Source organism: Papio anubis, chromosome 1 (genome assembly GCF_008728515.1).
Source record: "Papio anubis isolate 15944 chromosome 1, Panubis1.0, whole genome shotgun sequence".
NCBI lineage: Eukaryota > Metazoa > Chordata > Mammalia > Primates > Cercopithecidae > Papio > Papio anubis.
In genome coordinates, this window is record NC_044976.1 from 122,830,419 (window position 1) to 122,852,614 (window position 22,196).

Below are 22,196 nucleotides of genomic sequence, written 5' to 3' on the forward strand. Positions count from 1 at the left end.
ACAATATTGATTCTTTCTATCCATTAGCATGGTTTGTTCTTCCATTTGTTTGTGTCCTCTTTTATTTCACTGAGCAGTGGTTTGTAGTTCTCCTTGAAGAGGTCCTTTACATCCCTTGTAAGTTGGATTCCTAGGTATTTTATTCTCTTTGAAGCAATTGTGAATGGAAGTTCATTCATGATTTGGCTCTCTGTTTGTCTGTTACTGGTGTATAAGAATGCTTGTGATTTTTGCACACTGATTTTGTGCAAAATGTGAGACTTTGCTGAAATTGCTTATCAGCTTAAGGAGATTTTGGGCTGAGATGATGGGGTTTTCTAAATATACAATCATGTCATCTGCAAACAGGAACAATTTGACTTCTTCTTTTCCTAACTGAATACCCTTGATTTCTTTCTCTTGCCTGATTGCCCTGGCCAGAACTTCCAACACTATGTTGAATAGGAGTGGTGAGAGAAGGCATCCCTGTCTTGTGCCAGTTATCAAAGGGAATGCTTCCAGTTTTTGCTCATTCAGTATGATATTGGCTGTGGGTTTGTCATAAATAGCTCTTATTATTTTGAGATACATTCCATCAATACCGAATTTATTGAGAGTTTTTAGCATGAAGGGCTGTTGAATTTTGTCAAAGGCCTTTTCTGCATCTATTGAGATAATCATGTGTTTTTTGTCTTTGGTTCTGTTTATATACTGGATTATGTTTATTGATTTGCATATGTTGAACCAGCCTTGCATCCCAGGGATGAAGCCCACTTGACCAAAGGAACAGAACAGAGCCCTCAGAAATAGTACCTCACATCTACAGCCATCTGATCTTTGACAAACCTGACAAAAACAAGAAATGGGGAAAGGATTCCCTATTTAATAAATGGTGCTGGGAAAATTGGCTAGCCATAAGTAGAAAGCTGAAACTGGATCCTTTCCTTACTCCTTATATGAAAATTAATTCAAGATGGATTAGAGACTTAAATGTTAGACCTAATACCATAAAAACCCTAGAAGAAAACCTAGGAAATACCATTCAGGACATAGGCATGGGCGAGGACTTCATGTCTAAAACACCAAAAGCAATGGCAACAAAAGCCAAAATTGACAAATGGGATCTAATTAAACTAAGGAGCTTCTGCACAGCAAAAGAAACTACCATCAGAGTGAACAGGCAACCTACAGAATGGGAGAAAATTTTTGCAATGCTCATCATCACTGGCCATAAGAGAAATGCAAATCAAAACCACAATGAGATACCATCTCACACCAGTTAGAATGGCGATCATTAAAAAGTCAGGAAACAACAGGTGCTGGAGAGGATGTGGAGAAATAGGAACACTTTTACACTGTTGGTGGGATTGTAAACTAGTTCAACCATTATGGAAAACAGTGTGGCGATTCCTCAAGGATCTAGAACTAGAAATACCATATGACCCAGCCATCCCATTACTGGGTATATACCCAAAGGATTATAAGTCATACTGCTATAATGACACATGCACATGTATGTTTATTGTGACACTATTCACAATAAGGAAGACTTGGAACCAACCCAAATGTCCATCAATGAAAGACCGGATTAAGAAAACATGGCCCATATACACCATGGAATACTATGCAGCCATAAAAAAGGATGAGTTCATGTCCTTTGTAGGGACATGGATGCAACTGGAAACCATCATTCTCAGCAAACTATCGCAAGAACAGAAGCCGAAACACTGCATGTTCTCACTCATAGGTGGGAATTGAGCAATGAGATCACTTGGACACAGGAAGGGGAATATCACACACTGGGTCCTATTGTGGGGAGGGGGTAGGGGGAAGAGGGAAGGGATAGCATTAGGAGATATACCTAATGTAAATGATGAGTTAATGGGTACAGCACACCAACATGACACATGTATACATATGTAACAAACCTGCATGTTGTGCACATGTACTCTAGAACTTAAAGTATAATAATAATTTTTTAAAAAGTCACTTAAAAAAAAAAAGAATTTTTGCCAGGAATGCTCTTCCCCTAAATGTCAATTTGGCTATATCCTTTATATCCTTCAAGTCTCTGCTCAAATATCACCTCAATAAAGCCCATCCTGACCCTTCTATTTGATATACACTTCTAACATACCATATGGTTGGCTTATTTATTAGGTAAGGTTTTGAGCAGAGGAGTGGCATGATCTGACTCACTGCTATGTTGATACTAGACTGAGAGGTGAGGTAGAATAAGGAAGATGAGTCAGATGACAGATGAGGGAATGGAAGTAATCCAGGCTTCTGGCTTGGATGGCAGTATGTATGGTGGTAACATCCACTAAGAAAAGCAATACATTTTTTGCATTTTTAGTAGAGATGGTGTTTCACCATGTTGGCCAGGTTAGCTGGGCATGGTGGCATGCTCCTGTAATCCCAGCTACTCAGGAGGCTGAGGTGGGAGAATTGCTTGAACCCAGGAAGGAGAGGCTGCAGTGAGCCGAGACTGTGCCACTGCACTCCAGCCTGGGCAACAGAGCAAGACCCTGTCTCAAAATAAATAAATAAATAAAAAGAAAAGCAAAGCAATAAATGAGAAAGAGAAGGTTTTAGGTGAGTGGAAATAATGATGAATTATTATCATCTAATTTATTTCTATCATCCATTTCCATCTCTTAATAACTGACCTCCTTAAAAGAGCAGTCAGCACTCATTGTCTCTGACTCCCTTAACTTTCGCTTACTCTTCAACACTTTATAGTTTGATTTTCATAGCTTCTTTCAGGCTTTTTGAAGGGTTTTCTTCCACGGTCTGTGCTTAAATGTTTTTACTCTCCAAAGCTCCATCCTTAGCTCTTTGACTATTTGGATCAGTTTCCAGTCTTACCATTTATAAAGTAAGGTAATGGAGCAGAATGGAGACAAGACACATTGTTAATTCATAAATTTTTGTTGGCAATTTTTATGCAATTGGAATGTGAAAACCAGAGCATTAGAAGCTCTGTCTATAAACTCAAGCACATTACAGTCAGTCCCAGTGATCTGATGATACTATAAGACTTAATACATATCTGTAAAAGTTATGTAAAATATAAAATTTGGCAGAAGTTTCAAAACTTGAAATTTAATATTTAATGCTCTAATTGAAACCCAAACAGCAGTTTTTCTTTAGTATTAAAATTTAAACTCACACTACTTACATATGCTAACTGAGGAGGGCAAGTATGCACTATCCTTTAAAAGAAGATCGATATTAAGTAGAAGAATTAAAGTAGGATTACATTTTTAAAGAAAAGGTTAGAACCAGATAACTTTGTCCTCAGAAAGAACTTGTCACAATAAATTCCTCTTCTTTATGTTTTTCTTCTCATCTTGGTTTTTGAGTTAGTTCCTGTCCTGTTGGTGTCTCACTTATTAAGGTAAGGGTCACATTGCTTGTGGATATATTTTTAGAGTGTAGCGTTATTATAAAAAAAAAAAGTAAAAACTTGTTTTTGCTTGCTTCCATTGTTACTTGCTGCAGAGCTATTTTTTTTAAAATTAGTATCTTCTGTGTACCTGTCAATGTGATTTGTAGATATTTAGACATTAACTGTTCAAATTCTTAGGTGAAGTATTAGTATTTCTGTCTTACAGACAGTGAAATTGAGGTTTAACCATGTTAATTAACTTGCAAAATCACATTGATACTAAGTGGCAGAGGTAGAATTTGAACTCAGGTTTCTGACTTTAAATCAGGACTCTTAACTCTTAAAAGACTCAACTCTTAAAGGGACAATTACACTGGCAAGAATATTTAACACATGCAGAATGTTAGTCTGAATCAACAGTATCGTGTATGTGGAATTGTGTAATTATATATATGTCTTATAAAATTATCATAATGATAATAATAGGCTTTATAATTATAATTTACTAACCTAAGTTATATAATATAAATATGGAGTTACTATTTGGTTAGCAAAAATATTAATTCCAGTTGTCTTTGCTTGCTTCTTTTAATGGTGTTGGAATTTTGCAAGGCTCTGTTCTAGATATGCTTAGCTTTTTTAAAATTTTTAAAATTGATACCTAATAATTATACGTATTTATCAGGTACATGTGATATTTTGATACATGCATGTGATGTGTAATAATCAAATCAGGGCAATTGGGATATTTATCACCTCTAACTTTTATTATTTCTTTGTATTGGGAACATTCCAAATCTCTTCTAACTATGTTGAAATAAATAATTATTGTTAACTATACTCACCATATGATGGTATCAAACACTAGAACTATTCCTTCTAGCTGTATTTTCATACTCATTAACCAATCTCTCTTTATCTTTCCTCCTTTCTACCTTTCCCAGCCTTTGGTAACCATCATTCTACTCTACTTCCATGAGATAAGCTTTTTTAGCTCCCACATTTGAGTAAGAACATGCAATATTTGCCTTTCTGTGCCTGGCTTATTTCACTTAACATGTCCTCCATGTCCATTCATGTTGCTGCAAATTTTGTTCTTTCTTAATGGCTAAATAATATTCCATTGTGTATATATACTACTTTCTTTATCCATTCATCCTCTGATGGACACTTAGATTGATTCCATATTGTTACTATTGTGAACAGTGCCACAATAAATGTGAGCATGCAGATATCTCTTCAATAAACTGATTTTCTTTCTTTTGGATGAACACCCAGGAGGGGGATTGCTGGATCATATGGTAGATCTATTTTTAGTGCTTTAAGGAACTTTCTTACTGTTTTCCATAGTGGCTGTACTAATGTATATTCTACCAACAATGTATAGGAGTTCTCTTTTCTCTGCATCCTTGCCAGCATCTGTTATTTTTTTCTTTTTAATAATAGACATTTTAACTGGGCTGAGATGATATCTCATTGTGATTTTCCTTGATAATTAGTGATGCTGAGCATTTCTTCATATGCCTTTTGACCATTTATATGTCTTTTGTGAAATATCTATTCAGCTAATTTGCCCACTTTTTAATGTTTTTTTTTCTTAGCTGTTGAGCTGTTTGGTTTCCTTATATGTAATGGTTATTAATCCCTTGTCAGATGAATAGTTTGCAAATATTTCTTCCCGTTCCACAGGCTGTCTCTTCATTATGTTGGTTGTTTCCTTTGCTCTGCAGAACTTTTTAATTCAATGTAGTTCCATTTATTTATTTTTACTTTTGTTGCCTGTCCTTTTGAGGTCTTACCCCGCCCCAAAATTTGCCTAGACAAATGTCTGAAAGTGTTTCCCCAATGTTTGCTCTCATCAGTCTCCTGATTTTAGGTATCACATTTAAGTCTTTAATCCATTTTGAGTTGATTTTTGTATATAGTGAGACATAGGGGTCTAGTTTCATTCTTCTGCATATGGACATCCAGTTTTCCCAGAACTATTTATTGAAAAAGATATTCTTTCCCCAATGTATGTTCTTGGCACATTTGTGAAAATGAGTTGGCTATAAATATGTGGATCTATTTCTGGGTTCTGTATTCTGTTCCATTGGTTTATGTGTCTGTTTTTGTGTCAATACCATGCTATTTTGATTATAATAGACTTGTAGTATATTTGAAGTCAAGTAGTGTGATGCCTCTAGCTTTCTTCTTTTTGCTCAGGATTGCTTTGGCTATTTGGGGTCTTTTGTGGTTTCATACAAATTTTAGGAATGCTTTTTTCTATGTCTGTGAAGGATGTCATTGATATTTTCATAGGGATTGCATTGAATCTATAGATTTCTTGGAGTAGTATGGACATTTTAACAATATTAATTCTTCCAGTCCATAAGCATGGGATTTTTTCCATTACTTGTCTCCTTTTCAGTTTCTTTCATCAATGTTTTATAGTTTTTATTGTAGGGAACTTTCACGTCTCTGGTTAAATTAATTCCTAGACATTTAGGTTTTTTTGGTAGTGCTATAAACGGGGTCATAGGATGGATTTCTTGATTTCTTTTTGAGATTGCTTGCTGCTGGTGTATATAAATGCCACTGAATTTTCATGTTGATTTTGTATCCTACAGCTTTACGGAATTTGTTTATCAGTTCTAAGAACTTTTAGGTAGAGTCTTTAGGTTTTTCTAAATACAAGATCATGTCTGCAAACAAGGATAATTTGATTTCTTCCTTTCCAGTTTGGATGCCCTTTATTTCTTTCTCCTACCTAATTGCTGTGGCTAGGACTTCCAGTACTATGTCGAATAGGAGTTGTGAAAGTGGTCATCCTTGTTTTGCTCCAGAGCTTAGAGGAAAGCCTTTATTTTTCCCCATTCATTATGATGTTAGCTGTGGGTTTGTCATATATGGGCTTTATTGCTTAGAAGTATGTTTCTTCTATACCCAGTTATTGAGAGTTTTTATCATGAAGCAGTGTTGAATTTTATCAAGTACCTTTTTAGCATTTATGGAAATGATCATGGCTTTTGTTCTTGATTCTGTTCATGTGATGTATCACTTTTATTGATTTGCATATGTTGAAGCATGCTTTTATTCAGGGCGAACCCCATTTAATCATGATAAATAATCTTTTTATGTGTTGTTAAATTTGGTTTGCTAGTATTTTGTTCAGGATGTTTACATCTATGTTCATCAGGCATATTGGCCTGTAGTTTTCTTTTTTTGTTGTGTTTCTATCTGGTTTGGGTATCGGAGTAATTCTGGCCTCATAGAATGAGTTAGAATTCCCTCCTCTTCAATTTTTGGGAACAGTTTTAGGAGAATTGATGTTTATACTTCTTGAAAAGTGTGGTTGAATTTGGCAGTGAAGCCGTCTGGTTCTGGACTTTCCTTTGTTGAGAAATTTGTTGTTACCGATTGAATCTCATTAATCATTATTGGTCTGTTCAAATTTTCTTTTTTTTTCCTGATTCAATATTGGTAGGTTGTATGTTTCCAGGAATTTATCTATTTCCTCTAGGTTTTCCAATTTGTTGGCATACAACAAATTGTTCATTATGGTCTCTAATAATCCTTTGTATGTATCTGTGGAATCAGTTGTAATGTCTTTTCTTCATCCTTGATTTTTACTGGGGTCTTTTCTTAGTCTAGCTAATGGTTTCATGATTTTGTTTATCTTTCCAAAAAACCAAATTTTCATTTAATTGATGATATGTATATATATAGTCTCAATGTCATTTTTCATTGATAATATATATTATCTATAGTCTCAATGTCATGTTTTCATTGATTATATTATATATATACTCTCAATGCCATTTTTTCTGCTCTAATTTTTATTATTTCTTTTTTTCTACTAATTTTGGGTTTGGTTTGTTCTTGCTTTTCTAGTTTCTTGAAGTGCCTCATTAGGTTGTTACTTTTTTTGATGTAGGCCTTTATTGCTGTGAATTTACCTCTTAGAACTACTTTTGCTATATTCTATAGATTTTCGTACATTGTTTATTCATTTTTTCCTCAACAAATTTCTTATTTTCTTCGTTGACCTATTCATTGTTGAGGAGCATGTTGTTTAATTTCCATGATTTTGTACAATTTCTATTGTTCCTTCTATTATTAATTTCTAGTTTTAATCCATTGTTGGAAAGATACTTGATATGATTTTGATTTTTAAAAATTTGTTAAGATTTGTTTTGTTCTTTGAAAGTTTAGTTGAATTTGGCAGTGAAGCCATCTGGTCCTGGACTTTTCTTTGCTAGGAAACTTTTTATTACTGATTTAATCTCATTACCCATTAATTGTCTGTTCAGGTTTTCTCTCTTCCTGATTCAATTTTGGTAAGTTGTATGTGTCCAGGAACTTGTGTATGTCTTATAGGTTTTCTAGTTTGTTAGTGTATAGTTCATAATAGTCTCTGGTGAACATTTTAAATTTTGTGGTATTAGTTGCAATGTCTCCTTTTTCATTTCTGATTTTACTTGGGTCTTTTTTCCTTTTTTCCTTCGTTAGTCTAGCAAGTGTTTTATTGATTTTGCTTATCTTTTCAAAAAACAACTTTTCATTGATCCTTTGTAACATTATTTTAGTCTATATTTCATTTAGTTGTGCTCTGATCTTTACTATTTCTTTCCTTCTGCTGATTTGGGGTTTGGTTTGTTCTTATTTTTTAGTTCCCTGAGGTGCATTTTAGGATTGTTTATTTGAGGTCTTTCTGTTTTTTTGATGTAGGTGTTTATTGCTGTGAACTTGTTTCTTATCGCTGCTTTTGCTGTATCCCACAGATCTTGGTATGTTGTGTTTCACTTTTCTTTTTTTATTTTATTTTATTTTATTTTTTATTTATTTATTTTTATTTATTTATTTATTTTTTATTATACTTTAAGTTCTAGGGTACATGTGCATAACGTGCAGGTCTGTTACATATGTATACTTGTGCCATGTTGGTGTGCTGCACCCATCAACTCGTCATTTACATCAGGTATAACTCCCAATGCAATCCCTTGCCCCTCCCCACTCCCCGTGATAGGTCCCGGTGTGTGATGTTCCCCTTCCCGAGTCCAGGTGATCTCATTGTTCAGTTCCCACCTATGAGTGAGAACATGCGGTGTTTGGTTTTCTGTTCTTGCGATAGTTTGCTGAGAATGATGGTTTCCAGCTGCATCCATGTCCCTACAAAGGACACAAACTCATCCTTTTTTATGGCTGCATAGTATTCCATGGTGTATATGTGCCACATTTTCTTAATCCAGTCTGTCACTGATGGACATTTGGGTTGATTCCAAGTCTTTGCTATTGTGAATAGTGCTGCAATAAACATACGTGTGCATGTGTCTTTATAGCAGCATGATTTATAATCCTTTGGGTATATACCCAGTAATGGGATGGCTGGGTCATATGGTACTTCTAGTTCTAGATCCTTGAGGAATCGCCATACTGTTTTCCATAATGGTTGAACTAGTTTACAATCCCACCAACAGTGTAAAAGTGTTCCTATTTGTCCACATCCTCTCCAGCACCTGTTGTTTCCTGACTTTTTAATGATTGCCATTCTAATTGGTGTGAGATGGTATCTCATTGTGGTTTTGATTTGCATTTCTCTGATGGCGAGTGATGATGAGCATTTTTTCATGTGTCTGTTGGCTGTATGAATGTCCTCTTTTGAGAAATGTCTGTTTATATCCTTTGCCCACTTTTTGATGGGGTTGTTTGTTTCTTTCTTGTAAATTTGTTTGAGTTCTTTGTAGGTTCTGGATATTAGCCCTTTGTCTGATGAGTAGATTGCAAAATTTTTCTCCCATTCTGTAGGTTGCCTGTTCACTCTGATGGTAGTTTCTTTTGCTGTGAAGTAGCTCTTTAGTTTAATTAGATCCCATTTGTCAATTTTGGCTTTTGTTGCCATTGCTTTTGGTGTTTTAGACATGAAGTCCTTGCCCATGCCTATGTCCTGAATGGTATTTCTTAGGTTTTCTTCTAGGGTTTTTATGGTATTAGGTCTAACATTTAAGTCTCTAATCCATCTTGAATTAATTTTCATATAAGGAGTAAGGAAAGGATCCAGTTTCAGCTTTCTACTTATGGCTAGCCAATTTTCCCAGCACCATTTATTAAACAGGGAATCCTTTCCCCATTTCTTGTTTTTGTCAGGTTTGTCAAAGATCAGATGGCTGTAGATGTGAGGTACTATTTCTGAGGGCTCTGTTCTGTTCCATTGGTCTATATCTCTGTTTTGGTACCAGTACCATGCTGTTTTGGTTACTGTAGCCTTGTAGTATAGCTTGAAGTCAGGTAGCATGATGCCTCCAGCTTTGTTCTTTTGACTTAGGATTGTCTTGGAGATGCGGGTTCTTTTTTGGTTCCATATGAACTTTAAAGCATTTTTTTCCAATTGTGTGAGAAACTCATTGGTAGCTTGATGGGGATGGCATTGAATCTATAAATTACCATGGGCAGTATGGCCATTTTCATGATACTGATTCTTCCTATCCATGAGTATGGTATGTTCTTCCATTTGTTTATGTCCTCTTTTATTTCACTGAGCAGTGGTTTGTAGTTCTCCTTGAAGAGGTCCTTTATATCCCTTGTAAGTTGGATTCCTAGGTATTTTATTCTCTTTGAAGCAATTGTGAATGGAAGTTCATTCATGATTTGGCTCTCTGTTTGTCTGTTACTGGTGTATAAGAATGCTTGTGATTTTTGCACATTAATTTTGTATCCTGAGACTTTGTTGAAATTGCTTATCAGCTTAAGGAGATTTTGGGCTGAGACAATGGGGTTTTCTAAATATACAATCATGTCATCTGCAAAGAGGGACAATTTGACTTCTTCTTTTCCTAACTGAATACCCTTGATTTCTTTCTCTTGCCTGATTGCCCTAGCCAGAACTTCCAACACTATGTTGAATAGGAGTGGTGAGAGAGGGCATCCCTGTCTCGTGCCAGTTTTCAAAGGGAATTTTTCCAGTTTTTGCCCATTCAGTATGATATTGGCTGTGGGTTTGTCATAAATAGCTCTTATTATTTTGAGATACGTTCCATCAATACCGAATTTATTGAGAGTTTTTAGCATGAAGGGCTGTTGAATTTTGTCAAAGGCCTTTTCTGCATCTATTGAGATAATCATGTGTTTTTTTGTCTTTGGTTCTGTTTATATGCTGGATTGAATTTATTGACTTGCGTATGTTGAACCAGCCTTGCATCCTAGGGATGAAGCCCACTTGATCATGGTGGATAAGCTTTTTGATGTGCTGCTGGATCCGGTTTGCCAGTATTTTATTGAGGATTTTTGCATCGATGTTCATCAGGGATATTGGTCTAAAATTCTCCTTTTTTGTAGTGTCTCTGCCAGGCTTTGGTATCAGGATGATGTTGGCCTCATAAAATGAGTTCGGGAGGATTCCCTCTTTTCCATTGATTGGAATAGTTTCAGAAGAAATGGTACCAGCTCCTCCTTGTACCTCTGGTAGAATTCAGCTGTGAATCCATCTGATCCTGGACTTTTTTTGGTTGGTAGGCTATTAATTATTGCCTCAATTTCAGAGCCTGCTATTGGTCTATTCAGGAATTCAGCTTCTTCCTGGTTTAGTCTTGGGAGAGTGTAAGTGTCCAGGAAATTATCCATTTTTTCTAGATTTTCTAGTTTATTTGCATAGAGGTGCTTATAGTATTTCTGATGGTAGTTTGTATTTCTGTGGGGTCGGTGGTGATATCCCCTTTATCATTTTTTATTGCATCATTTGATTCCTCTCTCTTTTCTTCTTTATTAGTCTTGCTAGTGGTCTATCAATTTTATTGATCTTTTCAAAAAACCAGCTCCTGGATTCATTGGTTTTTTGGAGGGTTTTTTGTGTCTTTATCTCCTTCAGTTCTGCTCTGATCTTAGTTATTTCTTGCCTTCTGCTAGCTTTTGAATGTGTTTGCTCTTGCTTCTCTAGTTCTTTTAATTGTGATGTTAAAGTGTCAATTTTAGACAGCTTTCTCTTGTGTGCATTTAGTGCTATAAATTTCCCTCTACACACTGCTTTAAATGTGTCCCAGAGATTCTGGTATGTTGTATCTTTGTTCTCATTGGTTTCAAAGAACATCTTTATTTCTGCCTTCATTTCGTTGTGTACCCAGTAGTCATTCAGGAGCTGGTTATTCAGTTTCCATGTAGTTGAGCGGTTTTGATTGAGTTTCTTAGTCCTGAGTTCTACTTTGATTGCACTGTGGTCTGAGAGACAGTTTGTTATAATTTCTGTTCTTGTACATTTGCTGAGGAGTGCTTTACTTCCAATTATGTGGTCAATTTTGGAATAAGTGTGATGTGGTGCTGAGAAGAATGTATATTCTGTTGATTTGGGGTGGAGAGTTCTGTAGATGTCTATTAGGTCTGCTTGCTGCAGAGATGAGTTCAATTCCTGGATATCCTTGTTAACTTTCTGTCTCGTTGATCTGTCTAATGTTGACAGTGGGGTGTTGAAGTCTCCCATTATTATTGTATGGGAGTCTAAGTCTCTTTGTAAGTCTCTAAGGACGTGCTTTATGAATCTGGGTGCTCCTGTATTGGGTGCATATATATTTAGGATAGTTAGCTCTTCCTGTTGAATTGATCCCTTTACCATTATGTAATGGCCTTCTTTGTCTCTTTTGATCTTTGATGGTTTAAAGTCTGTTTTATCAGAGAGTAGTATTGCAACCCCTGCTTTTTTTTTGTTCTCCATTTGCTTGGTAAATCTTCCTCCATCCCTTTATTTTGAGCCTATGTATATCTCTGCATGTGAGATGGGTCTCCTGAATACAGCAGACTGATGGGTCCTGACCCTTTATCCAGTTTGCCAGTCTGTGTCTTTTAATTGGAACATTTAGTCCATTTACATTTAAAGTTAATATTGTTATGTGTGAACTTGATCCTGCCATTATGATATTAACTGGTTATTTTGCTCGTTAGTAGTTACAGTTTCTTCCTAGCCTCGATGGTCTTTACATTTTGGCATGTTTTTGCAATGGCTGGTACCAGTTGTTCCTTTCCATGTTTAGTGCTTCCTTCAGGGTCTCTTGTAAGGCAGGCCTGGTGGTGACAAAATCTCTAAGCATTTGCTTATCTGTAAAGGATTTTATTTCTCCTTCACTTATGAAACTTAGTTTGGCTGGATATGAAATTCTGGGTTTAAAATTCTTTCCTTTAAGAATGTTGAATATTGGCCCCCACTCTCTTCTGGCTTGTAGTTTCTGCCGAGACATCTGCTGTTAGTCTGATGAGCTTCCCTTTGTGGGTAACCCGACCTTTCTCTCTGGCTGCCCTTAAGATTTTTTCTTTCATTTCAACTTTGGTGAATCTGGCAATTATGTGTCTTGGAGTTGTTCTTCTCGAGGAGTATCTGTGTGGTGTTCTCTGTATTTCCTGAATTTGAATGTTGGCCTGCCCTACTAGGTTGGCGAAGTTCTCCTGGATGATATCCTGAAGAGTGTTTTCCAACTTGGTTCCATTTTCCCCCTCACTTTCAGGCACTCCAATCAGACATAGATATGGTCTTTTTACATAATCCCATACTTCTTGCAGGCTTTGTTCATTTCTTTTTCTTCTTTTTTCTTTAGATTTCTCTTCTCACTTCATTTCATTCATTTGATCCTCAATCGCTGATACTCTTTCTTCCAGTTGATCGAGTCAGTTACTGAAGCTTGTGCGTTTGTCACGTATTTCTCGTCATGTTTTTCATCTCTGTCCGTTCGTTTATGGCCTTCTCTGCATTAATTATTCTGGTTATCAATTCTTCCACTCTTTTTTCAAGATTTTTAGTTTCTTTGCGCTGGGTACATAATTCCTCCTTTAGCTCTGAGAAGTTTGATCGACTGAAGCCTTCTTCTCTCATCTTGTCAGTCATTCTCCGTCCAGCTTTGATCCATTGCTGGTGATGAGCTGTGTTCCTCAGTTGATAATGCAGAAATCACCTGTATTCTATGTCGCTCTCGCTGGGAGCTGGAGACTGGAGCTGTTCCTATTCGGCCGTGTTTCGCTTTTCATTTGTTTGAAGAAATTTTTTATTTCATGTTAATTTCTTTCATGACCCAATGGTCATTCAGGAGCATGTTGTTTAGTTTCCATGGATTTGTTCAGTTTCCCAAGTTCCTCTTCTTATTGATTTCTAGTTTTTTTCCTTTGTAGTCTGAAAATATACTTGATATGATTTTAGTTTTTAAAAATTTATTTATTTATTTTTTTTTAAATTTTTTTTTAAATTTTTTTTTATGGAATGTTCTGTTGAGACGGAGTCTCGCTCTGCCGCCCAGGCTGGAGTGCAGTGGCCGGATCTCAGCTCGCTGCAAGCTCCGCCTCTCGGGTTCACGCCATTCTCCTGCCTCAGCCTCCCGCGTAGTTGGGACTACAGGCGCCCGCCACCTCGCCCGGCTAGTTTTTTGTATTTTTTAGTAGAGACGGGGTTTCACCGTGTTCGCCAGGAAGGTCTCGATCTCCTGACCTCGTGATCCGCCCGTCTCGGCCTCCCAAAGTGCTGGGATTACAGGCTTGAGCCACCGCGCCCGGCCTAAAAATTTATTAAGACTTGTTTTTTGTCCTAACATACGATCCATCCTGGAGAATGTTTCTGGTGCCAATGAGAAGAATGTGTATTCTGTAGCTATTGGATGGAATGTTCTGTAAATGTCTTTTAGGTCCATATGATCTGGAGTGTAGCTTAACTCTGATGTTCATTGACTTTCTGTCTGAATGATCTGTCCATTACTGAAGGTAGCATGTTTAGGTTCCCCACTATTAGTGTATTGCAGCTAACCTCCCTTTTAAATGTATTAATACTTGACTTGTATATTTGGATGCTCTGGTGTTGGGTGTGTATATATTTACCATTGTTATATCGTTTTATTGTATTGACTCCTTTATATCATTATATAATGACCGTTTTTGTCTTTTTTCAAATTCATTCTTAATTTGAACCCTCTTTTATCTAAGTATAGCTACTCCTGCTCTCTTTTGATTTCCATTTGCATGAAGTACCTTTTTCCGTCTCTTCACTTTCAGTCTGTGCATGTCTTTATAGATGAAGTAAGTTTCTTATAGACAACCTATAGTTGGGTCATTTAAAAAAATCCATTCAGTCACTCTATGTCATTTAATTTTAGAAATTAATTCATTTATATTAAAAGTTATTAATGATAGGTAAGGGTTTACTATTGGCATTTTGTTACTTGTTTTCTAGTTGTTTGGTAGAATTTTCTCTCTATTCTTGCTTACCTTTGTGGTTAAGTGGTTTTCTCCCATAGTATGTTTTGATTTTGTGCTATTTATTTTTAGTGTATTTATGATAGGTTTTGCTTTTTGATTACCATGAAGCCTACAAAAACATCTTATGTTATTACAGGTTATCTTAAGCTGATAGTGACTTAACTTCATTGCAAAGAAAAGAAAAATAGCAACAACAACAAAAACAACAACAAAAAACCCTCCGCACTTTAACACTATTTCCTCCCCACTTTTTGACTTTTTGATGTTTCAATTTACATTTTTATATTACCTATCTCTTAACCAATTGTTTTAGTTATTATTTTAATAAATTTATCTGTTAGTCTTTATTCTTAAAATATAAGTGACTTACTTACGTCAATTACAGTTGAAGAAAGTAGACAATCTGAGTCCACCCATGGACATGTGTGATCCAGCACAGGAGAAAATCAAGGATCCTGCCATGGGCAGTCAAGGCATTTAGAGTATTCTGAATTTGTCTGTTTTTTTTTTTTCTTTTAGCAGTGAGTTTAATAACTTCAGATGTTTTCTTGTACGTTAGCATCCATTTCTTTCAGATTGAAGAACTCCCTTTAGCATTCCTGTGAGACAGGTCTGCTGTTAAGGAATTCTCTCAGTTTTTGTTTGTCTGGAAATTATTTATCTCTTTTTTGTGTTTGAAGGCTAACTGTGCTGGGTACAGAATTTTTTTCTTTTTTCCTTTGTCACTTTGAATATGGCATCCTGTTCTCTCCTGGTCTGCAGAGTTTCTACTGAGAATTCTGCTGAAAATCGTACAGGGGCTTCATTGAATAAGGTATGTTTCTTTTCTTTTGCTGCTTTGAGTAGTCTTGCTTTGTCTTTAATTTCTGCTAATTTAATTATGATATATCTTGGGGATTTCCTCTTTGGGTTGAATTTTATTAGTGACTTCTGAGCATCTTGTACTTGGATGACATCATCTCTCTCCAGATTTCGGAAACTTTCAGCTGTTATTTCCTTAAATATGCTTGCTAGCCCCTTCTCTTTTTTGTCTCCTGGGAATTCTTGTTATATAGAGGTTAGTTCACTTGATGATGTCCCATAATTATTATAGGCCACTGACGGACTATAAGTAATTCATGCTCATCTACCTCTGCTTGGTCCAGACTGACCACGAATATCGACAGAGACTCTCCCCTGGACCTAACTAGTCAGGCTCTTCTGACCTAGACCCCATTCTTGGGAATGTCCACAAGAGTCCAGTTTTAGCAAGAATCCTGTTAAATCAGTTTAGACAGAACCCTCCACCCTTGATATATGATTGCCTTCAGTATCTGACCAAATTCTTCCTCTCTCACCATTTCCCAGGTAATATGGGATCACTGTGGCTTGTCTTCAGAAAAAATCTTGTTAGGCCAGTTTATCAAGAATTATCTTACCCTTGCAGTAATTTTTAAACCACTGACCCTCCACATTCTTCTCCTTGGCTATAAATGTCCTCTTTTCTTTGTTGCATTAGGAATTGAGCTCCATCTCTCTCCCCACTACAAAAATCCCATTGCAGTAGTCCCTACACCTATCAAGGTAGCCTTGAATAACGTCTGTCTTACCAGTTTAACAAGTGTTAGTGTATTCTTTTGCTTTAATAGTATCAAATGATTGTTTATGGCTTATTCCTGAGTATCCAAGATTAAATCTTTGCCTTTCTGTCTTACCTGTTGATCCAGACCCTGAATGATCAGGGAGATCCTGACTGCTTAAGACTAGGCTTCAGTGAAACCCCGTCTCTACTAAAGCCACAAAAAATTTGCTGGGTGTAGTGGCAGGCTCCTGTAGTCCCAGCTACTCGGGATGCTGAGGCAGGAGAATGGCGTGAACCCAGGAGGCGGAGCTTGCAGTGAACTGAGATCGCACCACTGTACTCCAGCCTGGGCGACAGAGTGAGATTCCGTCTCAAAAAAACAAGCAAGCAAGCACACAAACAAACAAAAAAACCCACTATGCTTATTTGTGCTTTTATCCCCAGATTTCAATGGACTGAAATCAAGGTTGAATGGTCTATTGTTTTTCAGACTATCCATAGCTGTATCAGCACTTCCATAGCTGCCATGTTTACAACTATAACCTGATCCTTGCACCATTACTATCACTCTGTATGTGATTAGACCCAAATTCACCTTGGGTTTGACTTGTCTGGCTTCTGAGTGTGTTATCTATCTCCTGCTTGATTATGACTATGACTTTCTTGTTCCTGGAGGGAACTTCCTTTGTCCATTGTTTTACTGATCGTCACTTCTCCATGACCAGACCCAAACTGTCCATGAATTTATATCTGGCTAAGAAAAAACATGGATTGTCTAGAGCTGTATCATGTCTGTTCATGGGCCATCTATCTGCCTTTTTCTAGTGTTGGGTCCTGATTGTTCATATATAGATTCAGACTAACCATTAGTGGATGTTTGTCTCTGATAAGACCTACCGTTTAGAGTTTATAGAAATATCTCTTATCAACCAACTGTCCATGGGTTGATTCTAACTATATCTCTGTGTCTCCAGATTGTATTTTATGGTCACTGACCTGATTATAACTTCATCCTTGATGTCTTCTTATTTTGGGTCCAGAATATATTAATAGTGCTCATCTGTGAATTGACCCTGAAGGTCCAGTGCTGCCTTTTGATTGTCCATAGTGAACCAATTTCTTTTCCTTGTGTTGAACACAGATTCTTCTTGGAAGACTAGATTTCCTATGAGTAGATGTCCATCCTTGATGAGTTTCTGGGTTACCTTTTGACTGTCCATGGCTAGAGCTATTTCTTTTCTTTCTTTCTTTCTTTCTTTTTTTTTTTTTGGGCTGGATCCAGACCACCTATGCCTATACACAGCTTGATCATAGGAGAAGGGTAACTGTCTATCCCAGTCTCCTAACTATGCTTCATTACTGGAAAGAGTAAATTTAGATCTCTGCTTTTATGCTGGATGTAGACTGTACAGGTGATGATTATCTATGAGAAGATCATGAATGTCCAGAGCTCTCTCCTTATTGACTGTGGCTGGATCCATGTCTTCTTGTATTGGGTCCAGATTTTCCATGTCTAGACCCAGACTGTCCATAAATAGATGTCTGTCTTGAGCATCTAACACTATCTTGTGATTATCTGTGGTGAGAGCCTTGTTTTCCTATTTTATCAGATTTCTGTTGTTTGTGGCCACACCCAAGCTATTCATGGGTTGATGCTGACTGAGTTTTCTGATTGTCTTTCAATATCATTAAATTGACTATACCTGGGCACCTTTGTCCACTTGTACTGATTCCAGACTCTCTAGGTAATGACTGGTTATGAGATGACTTGGCACTCTCTCCTGACTGTTCATTGAATCCATGCAAACTGTCAATGACTGGTTATTTGGCCCTGCTGAGATACTGACTATCTGGAGCTTCTTTCTGTTTGACCATGACTAGGGTTTTGTTTTCGTCTTTTGCTGGATCAGTATTGCCTATGACCATATTTAGACTGGTCATGGGTAGATACTGACTGTTCTTTTGAATCTCCTGATTGTCCATCACTGTCACTAGACTATAGCTAGAACTCCTGGCATACAGATGGCATGTCAAAGGACTAGAATGAGACTCCCTAGGGAATAATGTGTAGATATGTATGAAAAAAAAAAAAAAAGAAACAGAGCTCTGGAGCCTTTCAATCTTTAGAAGTCAAGCAGAGGAGGCAAAGCCAGTCAGGTAGATGCAGAAGTAGTGGCCAACGAGGTAGGAGGAAATCTAGGAAAATATAGTGTCATGGGAGGCAAGAGAAAGAAGGAAGGAGAAGTTAGCTAAATGCTAAATACTGCTAAGATGCTAAGCAATTGAAATGACCATTGAACTTAGCCATATGGATGTTGCCTAGCTGCTTGTTTGGCATTTGAGATGTTTATAGCCATTTCAAACTTGATGTGACCAAAACAGAGCTCCTGATTTCTCCTTCATCAAACTATAGTGCACCTATTGTTCTTCATTCAAATATCATAAAAAGTTATTATCATCAACCAGCTTGGTCAGACTAAAATGTCGAGTCATCTTTCATTTCTCTTTTCCTCATCTTGTATGTACAGTCCATCAGCAAGCCCTAACAGTTTTCTCTCAAAAAAAATTTATTTTCTTTTTGAGACAGGGTCTCATTCTGTCACCCAGGCTGGAGTGCAGTGGCATGATCTTGGCTCACTGCAACCTCTGCCTTCCAGGCTCAAGCGATCCTCCCACCTCAGCCTCCCAAGTAGCTGAGACCACAGGTGCACGCTACCGTGCCTGGCTAATTTTTGTATTTTTGGTAGAGACAGGGCTTTGCTATGGTTGGCCATGCTGGTTTCGAACTCCTAAGCTCAGGCCATCCACCCATCTTGGCCTTCCAAAGTGGTGGGATTACAGGCATAAACCACCACACCCAGCCTCAAAATATTCTTAATCCATCTTTATTTCCTTCTTTACTGTTAATACTCTAGTTCATGTTTCCATCGTCCCAGCTATATTATTGCAACTATTCTCTGCTCTTTCTTCTTGCTTCATCCCACAATCTCCTATCCACACAACAATCAGCATGAAGTTTTAAAAATGTAAATCAGTGTTACTTCCCTTCTTAAAAAACACTCGAAGAACTTCTTATTATACTTAGGATAGTAAACTTTTTACTATTATTCTTTTTGTGATTTGACCCTCATCTGCTTCTCTAATCTCATTTTGTACCTCCCTTCTCCTTCTTCACCATGCTGTGGACTCACTGACCTTTCAGCTCAGAAGAATATGGTGTCTATTCTGCCTGTTCTTTTCTAAAGACCCTGTGCTCTGACTTGTTTGTTGATCTCTTTTTCCATACATAGCTGGTGTCTGTATTTCTGGTTCTGTTCAGATGATGTCTCCTATGAGTAACTTTCCTTCTTATCTCTGGTACATTTATTTTCTTTATGTCATTTTATTACCATTTGAAATTTGATTAGTTTATGTTTCCCCTTCCAGAATGTGTAAGCTCTTTGAGAGTGATGATTTTGTCTGTTTACTACTGTAAACTCAGAATCTAGAATAGGGCCTTGCTCATGGTAGGCAGGCACTTATCGATTATTGTTGTATGAATAAACAAATAAGTGTTTTTGTCTGTGTAAAGTATCTTTCCTTCATTTTTCTTTAGCACATTATTCACATTGTTTTCTTTGCATGCCTAGCACTCATTCTACATATAGCATGTAGTGTACTGAATTACAGTTGGCATTTTATGGGATTGTCTCATATGATAAGTGATCTTTGTCAGGCAAGGCCAGTGATTACAGCTTATTCATATTAGTATCTGTGTCATGTATCAAAGTACCTACTCAGCAGTAGGACTCAGTTACATGAATCAATGGATGAATCGTTCCATTAGAATTCAACCATCATGAATTCAGATAATAGAGAATCAGAAGTTTGGTTTCCTGAAATCAGCTTCTGTCCTACTGATATTGATCTAACTGGTCTTACTGATCCTGTCTAAATTATCATATGTCTAAAAAGATGCAGGATATAAGCATCCTCTGCATCTAAAGATTCAACAAGAAGTATGACTCATCCAGTCCACAGTAAGAGCTGCATAATATTTAGATAAAGCCCTCTGAAAATAGTGGAGACAATCAATAATGCTGTCTTTCTTTTAGCCTACCATGTCTTAAGGCTGTACAATGCAGCAATGCAAAGAGTACTGAGTAATCTCAGAGAAGGCACATTTCTGTCTTCAATTTCCTTCTCTATTAGAGAATGTTATGGTTATGGGGGACCTAAAATAACTTTTTAAGAAATCCAAGCATCCAGTAATGTTATGCAGAGTATGTCCCTAGATTTCCACCTTGGTTAACAATAAGTAGGAATAGTTGGATGGATTCCCTCTTACCCAGTTCACCGACATACATGTAGGATGTCAATTGAAGGAGTGGCAGGATACTAAAGGTCAGGAGAGTGACCTTTTATACCAGCTAAAGGTCCCTGCTCAGGAGAAGTCACCTTTTGTGAATGGTCTGATTAATCATATTCTGATCCACCCATATCTCCACCTTTCTTTCTCTACTGTTTATTTCCTAACTTTTTCAAGTACTAGTTTCTGCTTATATTGGGAGCTTCCAGATTTAGGTTGACATTAGTCCTGGCTAGCATAAATTTTACAGAAGGATATCTTTGGAAATCATAGCCTCCTTGTGTATATCTGTCATCTTTTATACTTTCTTATATTTCCCATATTGACCTAACAAATGCTTGAGGCATATATGCTGAAGAGCAATGATCTTTGAGCTGAGGTAGTATAATACGCGTGTGTAAGAGAGATCTGAAATCCAAAATAGGTGAAGAGTTTCGGAGAGTTCCCAGCTAGGATTTAATCTCACCTAGTTTGATTCCATAGGTGAGTATTATAAAAATATGCCTGGGAGATAATGCGCTACTAACTGTGATCTTGGCTATATTGTTATAAATGGAAATGAGAGAACATTGGAGGTTGGCAGATTTAGTTGTATTATCCCAAATTGAAAAGCGAGGTTTACTTTTCTCTTTTTATAATGGTTATTAACCTGGAATATCAGACATATGCTGTACACTCTGCCTTGGTGAACCTTGAGACAGTATGTTTACTCCTATTATAGCACCACTAACTCTATGCAGGAGATTCTCATAGAGATTCTCACTAACTCTGTGCAGGAGATTCTCAACCCTAGACTTTTTTTTTTTCTAGTCCTCTGTATCTCACTGCATATATAATCTCGCCACATGGATACTTAGATACTTAGATATCCCCATCATCTCATACTGGACCCATTATAATATTTTCCCCAGATGTGTCTTTTCTTCTATTGTCTCCTGTCATGTATCAGTGACATTCTTTTGTGTCTCAGACTAAGGACTCTGTAGTCATTCTTCATTTCTCCCCTTTCTTCACCCTCACACTCACATGACCACTACATTCTGTCAGTTTTACCATGATTATCTCCTGGATCTAAGCTTCCTCTCTGTCCTTGACATGGCTTATTTTATTCTGGCCCTGGCTACCTTGTGTCTGGATTATTTCCAGAATCTTTTAAATTAGTCTTTTGCTACCATCAAGATATCTTCATACCAGTCCTTCTTCTACATTGCTGCAAGATTCATTTCCTATAAACAAATATTATATCATTTTTCTTGCCTTAAAGCTCCTAGTAGCTCTCCTTTGTCTATAATAAATTCCAAATTTTTTAGCTAGGCATGCAAGCCTCCTGAAAATCAGGCATGAAACTTCACTTTTTAACCCTTCTCTACTACCCCTTGTCTTTTATGAGATTGTTCTTTGAATGTTAACAACAATCCTTGATCATTTCTTATCTAATTAATGTCGTTGCACATCCTATTTCCTCTGCCATTTTTCTTCTCCACCAGACAAGGTCTCTTAAAAATCCTGTAAGATCTGCCTGGAAATGTCATCTCCTTTATGATGCTTTCTGTGACATTCTCTGCAGTTTAAGCAATTCCTTCTAGTGAAGTTATTTGCATTGAAGTAGGGCTCTCCCATAGCTCCTCTCACATTGTGTTATAATCGTTTTTGTTCATTTGCCTGTCAGCTACCCATCCTTATCACCTGGCCCCCATCTCTATGCCAATAGATATGGTTAA

General features: G+C 36.9%; 1 protein-coding gene across 1 annotated transcript in view; it reads right to left on the minus strand.

The window, feature by feature from the left end:
• FLG (filaggrin) overlaps positions 1 to 22,196 on the minus strand; it is an 89,023-nt gene that overhangs the window by 14,204 nt on the left and 52,623 nt on the right. Inside the window, 1 exon segment of the mRNA XM_031666315.1 lies at positions 17,083 to 17,151. Within this exon segment, the coding sequence (XP_031522175.1) occupies positions 17,083 to 17,151 (69 nt within the window).